The sequence below is a fragment of the Phaethon lepturus genome, unplaced genomic scaffold (genome assembly GCF_000687285.1).
Source record: "Phaethon lepturus isolate BGI_N335 unplaced genomic scaffold, ASM68728v1 scaffold23472, whole genome shotgun sequence".
Taxonomy (NCBI): Eukaryota; Metazoa; Chordata; class Aves; order Phaethontiformes; family Phaethontidae; genus Phaethon; species Phaethon lepturus.
Window position 1 is genome coordinate 1 of NW_010524386.1, and position 11,624 is coordinate 11,624.

At 38.0% G+C, this 11,624-nt stretch overlaps 1 protein-coding gene across 1 annotated transcript; it reads left to right on the top strand.

Moving 5' to 3' along the window:
- Positions 1-267: 267 nt before the first annotated feature.
- On the top strand, positions 268-10,949 carry LOC104617193 (probable ATP-dependent RNA helicase YTHDC2; the record flags this gene model as incomplete). The annotated part of the gene is made up of 6 exons (XM_010282440.1): positions 268-358; positions 4,659-4,855; positions 6,601-6,800; positions 7,412-7,578; positions 9,518-9,620; positions 10,793-10,949. Coding segments are annotated over 6 exons (915 nt in total), but the record flags the coding sequence as incomplete, so codon positions are not given.
- Positions 10,950-11,624: the final 675 nt, after the last annotated feature.

Consider the following 11,624-nt stretch of genomic DNA (forward strand, 5'->3'; position numbering starts at 1 on the left):
GAGGTTGTGACGGACGTTTAGGCCTGGGGGCTCTTCATCGCTTTGCCAGTGGGAGCCTCTCCTCAGTTCCTTTCTGCCCGAGTAAGATGGCTTGCCTGCGAGCCCTGCATCGCTTACAGGGATGCAGATACAGCAATGCCGTTACTCCCGTTGTTCGCGGGAGAACGTGATAGGCTGAGGGACTGAAAAACTCGTAACATCGAGATGATATGTCACGAATAGTGCGTGTTGTGTTGCTATGTTTGCTTTTTTTAATTGTCTTTCTAGAAATGGAATTTCCTTCTTCTTTCACTAGTACTGAAAGAGCATTTGTTCACCGTCTTTGTCAGTCTCTTGGGCTGATATCTAAAAGTAAAGGGTAAGTTGGAGCATCTTTTCTTTTTTTTTGGTGCAAATGTATGGAATTTCATGAGTAGCGTTAAAATGATCTGTGTTTCTAGCATATCCTGCACTGTTGCAGGGAATAGTACTAGAGAAAAAAGTTTAAAATGTAAGGTGAAAATAAGTATTTTTGTGCTTTGCTTTAGGGCTACTTAAAAAAAAAATTGTGATCTGCTGAGTTTGAGATAGTTTGCCCTGATACTGTTTTGTGGATTTCATGGGTCCATGAAAAAGACTGCTCATCAAGATCTCTTCTGATTTTAATGCACTTTTGTGTGCCCAAGGATTTTGCATAGAATCTCATACCTTGACAGATAAAGTATAACCTAGAGCAGCATGTCCAAAAGAGTACTTCTGTTCAAAAGTGCAGGAGAAGAGGGTTCATAATGCAGTTGTGATGATGTTTCTTTCTCTTACCCTCCTCTGATCTTTTGAAGACAAAACACATTAATTGACCTGATGAGCTTACATGAAAGCTGACAGTCCTGTTCCCTTGGGAGTTCAGGTAGCAAAGCAACAGGAAAGGGAAAGTTACAAGAAATATACAGATTGATTGAGTGTCCTGTATGATTTGTTTGTGTGTGGACTGTTGTAAAACTGCAGCAGTATTTGCTGTTCCTCATTTTTGGTGATACTTCATGATTCTTGCAAAAGTTGTGTGAAGTGCTAGTTCTTACTTAATTAGTGAGTAAGTGCCATCCAGCACTGATTGTGTTGAACCTGTGGCTTGGTTTCAGAATACCTTAAGCATAGTGCTGTTCAGCTGAAGTCATGCTTCCAATGTGGTTCTGGTCTTGGGGCTGGTATAGATGATTTTTGCCACAGATGCCTGAGACGATAGATTTGTCTGAACTTGCATATATTTGCATCATATTTTGGGAACATGGAGTGTTAGAAAGTCTTGTCAGATATGTGCAAATGGTTAGCAAGCTTGGGTTGTATGGTGCCTGTGCTTAACTGTAACTGGTAAACCCTGCTTGAATCCTTGTTGATTCTTTGTAGAGCTTTGTAAGTGTCTCTGAGCAGCTCCTTAGTAGAGGTTTTGGTGGTGGTTTTCATAGAATCATAGAATATCTCGCATAGGGAGGGACCCATAAGGATCATCGAGTCCAACTCCCTGCTCCTTGCAGGACTACCTAAAACTGAACATATGACTAAGAGCATCATCCAGATGCTCCTTGAACTCTGATGGGCTTGGTGCCATGACCACTGCCCTGGGCAGCCTGTTCCAGTGATGAACAACCCAACAACCTTCTTGGTGAAGAATGTTTTCAGAATGTCCAACCTGAACTTCCCCTGACAGAACTTCATTCCATTTCCTCATGTCCTATCACTGGTCACCAGAGAGAGGAGATCAGCACCTTCCCCTCTGCTGCCCCCCTTGAGGAAGCTGTAGACTGCGATGAGGTAACCCTTCAGCCTTCTCTTCTCCAAGCTGAATAAACGAGGTGACCGCAGCCACTCCTCTTAAGTCTTGCCCTCGAGACCTTTCACTATCTTGGTCACCCTCCTCTGGACACACTCCCATGGTTTGATGTCCCTCTTATATTGAGGCGCCCAAAACAGCACACGGTACTCAAGGTGGGGCTGCACCAGTGCAGTGTAGAGTGGGACAATTGCCCGCCATTTTTGTTTTGTGTTGTTTTTTTTCTGATGTGGAGTGTTGAGGGTGACACAAAACTTGGAGAATAGTTGAACTAAAATTTAAACATCTGATAAAAGAGAAATATTCACCTGGGAAGGCATAAACTGCATCTTTTTTTTACTATAATAATGCATTGCACATTTAAGAAACATATATTTCCATTTAAAATAAATTCAAATGATCAACTCATGTTTAGTCTCCCCAGATTTCCTCAGTATTTGTGCTTGCAATAACTTTTGAAATAGTCGGTCTCTAAAAGCTTGATGGTGATTTGCTTTCATATTTGAATTTCTATATAATTTTAATGTTAATATTCATTACTCTATCTGTACTTGTTGCACAGACTGGGTTAATAAGGGAAGGTTTTGCTGAGGAACCTGCAATGGGACAATATTTTGTGTCCTTATTTTTTTTCCTTTGAATTAAGCTAAGCAAGCATATGTTGAATGCTTAACAGAAAACTTATTATAAACTCTTCATAGCTAGCATGTTTTTCTCTAGAAATTGTTAGCAGTGTACTGTATTGGGTCCAGCTGGGATGGAGTTAACTTTCCCCATAGCGGCCCTCGTAGTGCTGTGCTTTGTAGCTAGAAAGGTGTTAGTAATGCAGCATTGATTGGGCTACTGCTGAGCAGTGGTTGCACAGCATCAACACTGTCTCTTCAGCCTCCTTTTATCCCCCCAGTTAGGAGGAGTGTTGCCAGCAGTTCGAGGGAGGTGATCCTTCCTGGAGTACCATATCCTGTGCTGGGGTCACCAGTTGGAGAGAGTTCGTTGAAGGGCCAACAGGATTATGAAGGGACTGGAGCATCTCTCCTATGAAGAAAGGCTGAGGGAGCAGGGACTGTTCAGCCTGGAGAAGCAAAGGCTCAGAAGAGATCTCATCAACGCACCTCCTGCAGGAAGGGTGCAAAGAGGACAGAACCAGGCTTTTTCCAATGGTGCCTAGTGACAGGACCGGAGGTAATGGAACACAGACTGGAACACAGGAGGTTCCCTCTGGATATCTGGAAACAGTTTTTCATTGTGAGGGTGACTGAATACCTCAGGTTGCCCAGAGAGGTTGTAGAGTCACTGTCCTTAGAGATATTCAAAAGCTGTTTGGGAATGGTCCTGGGTAACCAGCTCTACGTGACCATGCTTGAGCAGGGGGAGTTGGACCCAATGACCTCCAGAGGTCCCTTCCAATCTCAATGCTTCTGTGATTCTGTGGTTCTAAGTTCCTGAGGTACAAACTACTGAAGATGGGGAGCATAGTCATGGGAAGCATTGCTGTTTTTCCAGTTCTGCAAACCTTTTCCTGGGCATGCGTGTTCAAGTACTGTTCCAGCTTCAATATTTTAGCCATTCTGAAATGTTATCGTGCACTGACCAGGAGCTGAACCCAAGCCAGCAACTTAGAAAGCAGTCATGTTGTGGTGGGTTGACCTTGCCCAACTGCCAGGTGCCCAGCCAGCTTGGTCTGTCATTCTCCCTCCTCAGCAGGACGTGAGGTCAGAATAGCATGGGGTGTCTTCCACAGGCTGCAGTTCCTTCAGGATAAACCTGCTTCACTGAGGTCTCTTCCATGGGCTTCAGCAGAACCTCTCCTCCAGCACTTGGAGCACCTCCTCCCCCTCCTTATTCACTGACTTTGGTGTCTGTAGGGCTGTTTCTCCCACATTTTTCTCACAGCTGCTGTGCAGCAATTTTTCCCTTTCTTAAATACGTTATTACAGAGCCACCACCACCGTGGCTGAGGGGCACATCTGTGCCTCACAGTGCATCTATTGGAGCTGGCTCTGTCCAGCACAGGGCAGCCCCAGCCTCTTCTTGCAGAGGCCACTCCGGCCAGCACCTGGGTACCTGCAGCTCGTACACACGCACCACTATACCACCCCTGCGAGGGACGGAGCACTGGGCTCTTTGTGTGACTTTCTGTTCTTATCCTAAGAAATTATTTTCAAAGTGTGGATATGTCATTGTAGCCCAGATGAAAGATCAATTTCAGACATATTTAAAACAGTTCCTTACATTTCAGTATCAGAGCTCAGTCTGAGAACAAATGCAGTGTTATGATTAAGTGATTTGGCTCTAATTCTACATTGTAAATCTTTGCTAATGAACATCCTGGCAATCTAATTTGCTTTTTGTATTTTGTTAAGTCTTGGAATATCACTAGAATACTGCTTGTTTGTCTGTTATGTCTATTTGTTGATTTTTAACCTCTAAATCTCTTGAATTAGCCTAGAATTTTTTGTAATACCTCTGAGTATTGATTGATAGAGTGCTTGATGGTGCTGACTGTCTTTTGGGAAGCAAATACAGTGATAGACCTTTAAGAGAAAGGTAGCAGAACAGTGTTATATTACAAAAGCCTAACTGTAAGGCTGTGCTGGGCGTAGTCATCCAAAGTCTGCGGTGCCTGTGCTGCACTATCTTACGTAAATAGAGGGTGGTTTGATGGTGCATATTGTGGATGCTGCTGTTATTTTAGTGTGTTATGCTACATAAGACATTATTTGGAAGTTTCTAGTTAGGACATTTTATTTGAAAATAAACTGGCAGCCATCTTGAAAAAATTATCGTCAAAGATCATTACATAAAAGTAAATAGGTTACTTATTCCTAAAATACTTTTTTTCCCCCCCCAGAAAAGGAGCAAATAGATACCTGACTGTAAGGAAGAAGGATGGATCAGAACTAACACATGCAGTAATGACTTGTTGTTTGGCTCCCAGTACAAAACATGCTGTTCGGAGTTTAATTCAGAGATTTCCTGTCACAAATAAAGAACGAACAGAACTTCTGCCAAAGACAGAGCGAGGAAATGCATGTACTGTGGAATCTGGTATGTTCAGTGTATCTTCTCATACAGACTTGTGAATCAACACTGCTTAAAAAAACAAACAACTCACAATCCAAGCACAAAACAAAAGCTTTTATGTCTCCTTTCCCATCCCAACTGACACCTTGCACCTAAACAAACCCATTTTTTTGACTTTTAATTTTTAATATAGCGTCTGTTAAAAGTGGTGTCATGAAGAACTTAGGCAGTCAAGTCACCCACGTTTCCATGTCTCCTTTGTGCCAAGTTACTTTTGAATCTTTGAGCCAGTTCCAACCAAATTTATTTGGAAGTACATTTCTGAAATGTGAGTTCCTACAAATTCTGTGAGGTGAGATTGAAGAGAAATGTGTTACCATGACTGCTGTATAAGAAACCCTTGTGAGAAAATGAAGGCTGGCTGTTCTGCTTATAGAAATTCATGTTCTTGGTAAAATAAGAATTTAATTTTTTTGTTTTGTCATCTTCTAAAATAGATTTGGTCCCTAAGAGACTACTACCTAGACTTCTTGATTTCTGGAATATGAGAGTTCACTGGAAGACAAACTTCTGATATAATGTGTTTTGGGTTTTTTAGATGCTTTTAACAAGATGATTACTCTAACAGTTATGAGTGTGAGAGTTATGTTGTGTTTCTCTGTGTAAAACTGGGTGTAGTGCACATAAAACACTTGTACCAGTATGCCTTGATTCATTGGATATTTCTAATTTATGATTGTTCATGCTTTTAATTGCTTCCTTTGTTATTTTTCTTTTTTGATTATTTCAATTTTTTAATAGGATTGTTTAATGAGCAGAGGGAAACTATCATAAAAGTACTGAAAAGCAATTCCTTAGAAATGTAAGGCGTAAACTAATGAATAATGTAAAATTTCGCATTTTTTACTTCTCCAGAATGGTTTTTTGCTCTTTTAATCTGTTAGCCTGTGCCTGTCTTGGTAAGACAGCGCTTGTAATGCAATATATTAAACTGTTAATCACATTAAATATGTATAATTGAATTTACAGCAAGCTTTTCATTATTCTGGAAAATAATTACTAATGAATTATAGAATAGCATTTAGAATACTGAATTTGAAGTAGTCTTCTCTGAAGACATGCGGGTTCTTTGCCTACTTATGTGTTGTTTTCTAATACATCACACTGTGCTGTGTGGGTCCAGGGGTCTAGATACAGCATGGTTCAATTTGTATGATTTAAGACAAATCTGATGGACCAGAGCACTAGGTTATGTAAGACTGACTGAAAGGAGGTTGTAAAAGACCAGAGAGGGTATGAAAGAAGGCATATGAATCACAGCAAAGTTATCTTTTTCTCAGAAGACATGTTTGTCAGTTTGGAATAACTTAAAGGTTTAACTATACAGTGACTATTTCTAGGCAAATTGGAGGTGTGAATGTGTAAACATGATACAAAGGCCAAGAAAGCATGCCAGGCTGCTTTTCTTGGGTTTAGTTTCTATTTCTCTTTTTGCTATTCATGACCTTTTTTGACTTTGAGCAATGCACTGGGATAGTCTCTTTCTGTTCAAAATATCTATGAAAGTAGTAACTCCTTTGAACAAGATGTACTTCAAGCACTGTAACAGGATACGTTACTATGCATATGGCTTTTAAATGTGTGGTGGGTTTGTCGCTTTGTCTGTAGGGATGCATATGAAGTCAGGAATGTTTAAGTACAATTTTTAAGCAATGTTTTAGTGACCTTTTTTGTATCTGTCCAAGTAAATTGTTAACTTCTCTTCACAGAAAACAGAGAAGTGAACAAGACAAGCGGACGGCTTAACAATGGCATCCCTCAGGTTCCAGTGAAAAAAGGGGAATCGGAATTTGATTCCTTCAGGCAATCACTACCAGTTTTTGAAAAACAGGAAGAAATTGTCAAAATAATAAAGGACAATAAAGTTGTTTTGATTGTAGGGGAGACTGGATCGGGAAAAACTACTCAAGTATGTTTCATCAATGAAATAAAAAAGATAACAATATTTATATAAAAGCAATGCCAATTTTGTAATATTTATGTAATAAGGGATTTCTTTATGCTAGTTTTAAGGCTTTTGTTTCTCTATATAGTTAAAAGTCTTGTGTTCTAATTCACTTTCTTGCTTTTGAAATATTAAGCCAGCAGATACTTACTAAAAGCATAAATGGCTCTGCACAATTCTCTGATAGATACTAGTTTATGTTAAAATAATACAAAATACTGAAGGGAAAGTAGGTATGATTTTGTATAGCCCTTTTCCTTCCAAAGCTAGTTCTGGAGTAGAATATTATTGTGTTGAAATGAAAGATTACCTACAGATATTTTTTTCATAGATTTCGCTGAAGGAGGAGAGAGAAGCTTCAACTTTCTTTTGTTTTTTTTGAAACAGCTTAAACTTAAAATCAGTAATATATATTTGCTGCCTTTCTGCCCCTTCAAGTATGTTTGCAATGATAATCCTATTGTGAATCCTTTTTCAAAATGTGTAATATTGAGATGCAGTTAAATTGTTTCACTGTGGTAAAAAAGCTATGATTTTATCAAACTAAAAAGTAAATTTAAACCACTTCTTTACAGATCCCTCAGTTCCTTCTTGATGACTGTTACAAAAATGGAACTCCCTGTCGTATATTTTGCACTCAGCCAAGACGTTTGGCAGCTGTTGCGGTGGCTGAAAGAGTGGCAGCAGAAAGAAGAGAAAAGATTGGCCAGACAGTCGGTTACCAGATCCGATTAGAAAGCAGGTACTAATGATATTTGTTAAAGTCAGTTGATCTTGTGTTGGTATCTTTAGTCTCGTGTGCATTTAAACTGCAGTATATTTGGGCTACAGCCTACTAAAAGCTTGGTATGTAAAGTATAGGTAGGAAATGTTATTTCAGGTAATGGAATATTTAAAAGTGAAAAAGAGAGTTTTCCTCCTGTATTTTGCAGTTTCGTGTAGTAAGTTGTCCTATATAGGTGAATTGCAGGTGCTTTCTCTTGATTTCTGCTTGTGAGCCTGTGGAATTCCTTCTCTTAGTTTCAGATCAAGTTTACACTTTTCTATCTCCTTTTTTTTTTTTCTCCTCCTACTTTTAACATGTATAGATCCAAAAGTTCTGCAAGCTTTGAAGATAGATAGGAAGATCAGCATGCTGTAACAAATTCTATATAGTGAGAGTTGGTAGGGGACATAAAAGGGAAAAAAGCAAAATTTGAAAGTGAATGATGGAATTGAGCATTATTTACCAATCTAATTGGATTAAATTTACTCTGTTTCAGCTTTTATGTTTAAAGCATGAAGTGATACAGAAGTAGATATTTCTAGGTCACCTGAGGAATTTGTTCCTAAAGCAGAGCAGGAGTGGGTGAAAGTCTGAAGATCGTGTGGGGTTTCTAGATACTTTGAACTGTGTAGATAGTGGGACTTCCAGGAATAGGCAGCAGCTGGTGTATGAGTGAGAAGAAGATGGCAAAAGGTATAGCTGGTTATGTTGTTTTTATGGATGAAGATATCACATAGCTAATGACAATGAGTGCACTTGAACAGCAAAGGCAAGTTAAGGAATTTGACTATGTGTACAAAAGCTCACAAGGCTGTTAAGGGATTAAAAGAGCTAGTAAAAATGAATTGCAGATGAGGTGGATGATTGATGTGTGAGAAGTACTATGCTGGCTGAAGAGGAGCAAAGTATAGGTCAGATCAAAATAGAAGAATTACTGGAAGCAGTGCAGAAAATCCTGCCTAAGAAGAATGAATAGATTCTCAAGAGAAAAGGCAAACGGGAGAGATGGCAATATTTCCAACTGTGGGCAAAAAAGATGTGGAATGGAAATATTTGCAGTAACACAGGAGTCTGATTTTTTTAAGTTTTATTAACTGTTAGACAGCAATGATGATCAATGATGAAAAGAAGAGTAGAGATGGGTAAAGTAAATAATTTCTGTCTTTGACGTGTTCCTTGAATTTAATACGTAGGAGGACTTTTGAAAGGAGGGATGACTTCCAATCTTGGAAAGAAGTATGCGTATAATAACTAGTGAGCTCACGTCTTCCAGCAAAGAACTGCAGAGTGCAATACAAAGGAACTTTTCAGTACTTGAGGCAGCATTGCTGGAGAACGTAGTGGCAATCACTGTTTTTACTTGCACAGCTAATTCTGTGCAATTAAATACCCAGAATGCTGCACAGCCACAGGTACTAAAACAGTAACTTTTAAAGATTTTGAAATTCTTGAACAGAAAAATTTAAAACATTTGAAAAGGATCAGCTGATTTCTTTGTGATTCAGTCACGTATAGGCAAATACAAAGACTATATCCAAGCATATGCTGAATGGTTGGAACCTGTTTTTCCATAGCAGTCCACACTGAATTTTCCAGTAAATTAAACAGCATGGAGAGGTTCTCTAGGTTCCGTTTCACTTGCTTATTTATTTATATACATTTCAATCTAACTTTGATAATTAATCCATTGTCTGAAGTTTTGGCGCATAAGCACTAAGATTCCTTAGGAACTCGCTGGGAATAGGCATAGTTTAAAAACAAATAGTGTGCATGAATTCTTGGATGAGAGAACTATAGTCTAATTCCACATCTGGTGAGCAGCTGTTCAATCCTTTAATTTTCAGTAAGCACTGGAAAGCTAGCATGCATTTAAATGGTGTAAAAGACTGAATTATATTTGTGAACTGTTCAATAGGGTTTCTCCAAAGACACTCTTAACATTTTGCACTAATGGCATACTACTTCGCACGCTAATGACAGGAGACAGCACTCTATCAACAGTGACACATGTTATTGTGGTAAGAGTCCTGTTGTGTTTCATGTGAGGGAGCAATATGAGATCCTAGTTTTCTTTATTAATTTGCTAAGCATTTAGGGTGGTTTTGTTCGGTTAGAATCTGAATTAATGTTAAAGACTTACTGAGTCTTAATTTTGTAGCATGTACTTTTTTTGGTAAAAGTATCTTATTTTAGGTATATGCCAATGATTAATATAGAATCATGATGTAGTTGTGGAGGACAGAGCTCTAAATTTTTCTGAACTTCCTCTGTCAAAAAGAAGAAAAGCCTTAGGGAGACTTATGTAGATATAATTCAATGTGAGCATGTCAGAATTTCTTATATCATGTACTTGTTTTAGCAATAGCAGGTTTGGAGTCCGTTTGTTTGCCCAAATGTTTTCAAGATAATGAGTAGTCTAATTTTCAGCAAATTATTTGAGTGTGTTCATTTATGATTATGTGAATATTCCTATTGTGGAGTTAAGTCAGTGGAACCAGAATGGTTATTGCAAGATCGAGTTCTCCACTGCTGAAGAAAAATAAATGATAATTTTAGGTTCCTGTCTGTTTATCAGAATGGAAAAAAATATGTGAATGAATTATATGTTCTTGGCTTCAGCCTAAAAATGTTGTATTTGCGTCCCTTCTTCATAAATTCATAATATAAAACAAAATGGAAGAACACAGCAACAAAAATAATTATGTGAAATAATCATGTGCCTTAACTGATGATAAGCTTTGTGAATGACTTAATGGATCTAAGCAATCTAATTTTTTTCTGATTAGGTGGTATCATACATTTCTTTAAATGCTCATCAATTGTGAAGTGGGAATTTATTAAAATATTTGTAGGATTTGCAGTTTGTGTCATTATCTTGAAAATGAGATTCAAATGTAAGAATTAGAAAAATTTCATAGGTTCACTTTAACCTCTGAAATCAAGGTATATGTAGCTTGTGCATTAACAGAGCAGTCCACTCTGATACCTTTATAAAACTTCTTGAAATATTTGACTTTTGGATAGTTTTTTAAAAAATACTTGCTTAAATTAGATTTACACATTTTAACGCATCTGTAATTGCCAGCAAATCATATATTTCACTTCTTAAAGAAGTTCATATTTGTGATGTTATAATCTTGGATCTGTGATGTTTATGTGTTGTTATTTTTTTTTTCCCCTTTTGTTACAGGATGAAGTACATGAGAGGGATAGGTTCAGTGACTTCTTGTTAATAAAATTGAGAGATGTGTTGCAAAAACAGACTCATTTAAAACTTATTATTTCTAGTGCTGCTCTAGATGCAAATCTCTTTATTAGGTATTTTGGAAGTTGCCCAGTAATACACAGTAAGTATTTATCTAAACTCTTAACTCTGAGTATACCTGCGCTAGGACTTACAGGTCTTATTTAAACTGTAGCAAACCATTCTGAGTAAAGGATCATGAGAAATACACTGAGAGTTACAGCATGCTTGTTCTTTGTTCATTTTTGTTGTTTCTTAACGATTTGCACCTATTTCAGAGTGTTTTTATCACTGGGAGTTTTGTAAGTGCAGGGATGCCCCAGCCTCTGACATGTTCAGTTCAAGAGGCAGGAAAAGATTCTTAAAGTGCTGATCTCTGTGGTGATATAGACTGTTGGATCTACAAGAGTGTGATATATTCATTCCAGTAGATTTTATTTCTTCAAGCCCCACAGAGATTGCTACTGGTTACTGCATAAAACACAGATAACTGCATCTGGTCACTTCAGAGATACAGACCTAGGCAAATCGGGTTTTCGTGTTTTAATCACATGATTCTTTATTTTAAAGGAAAGTATTAGCTGTTAATCTAGGTAAACATTGAGAAAAGACATAGCTATTTATGTTAATTTATGTTCAGACTCAGTAATCTGCAGTTAGGTTACATTCAAATGCAAAGAGGACTATTGCTGTTTTAATTTCATGTGACTGATCTTTAGTAAGGGTAAAACATAGATGTGTGGGAGATGCCTTTTTTTCCTTTTTTCTGCCTCCCTTC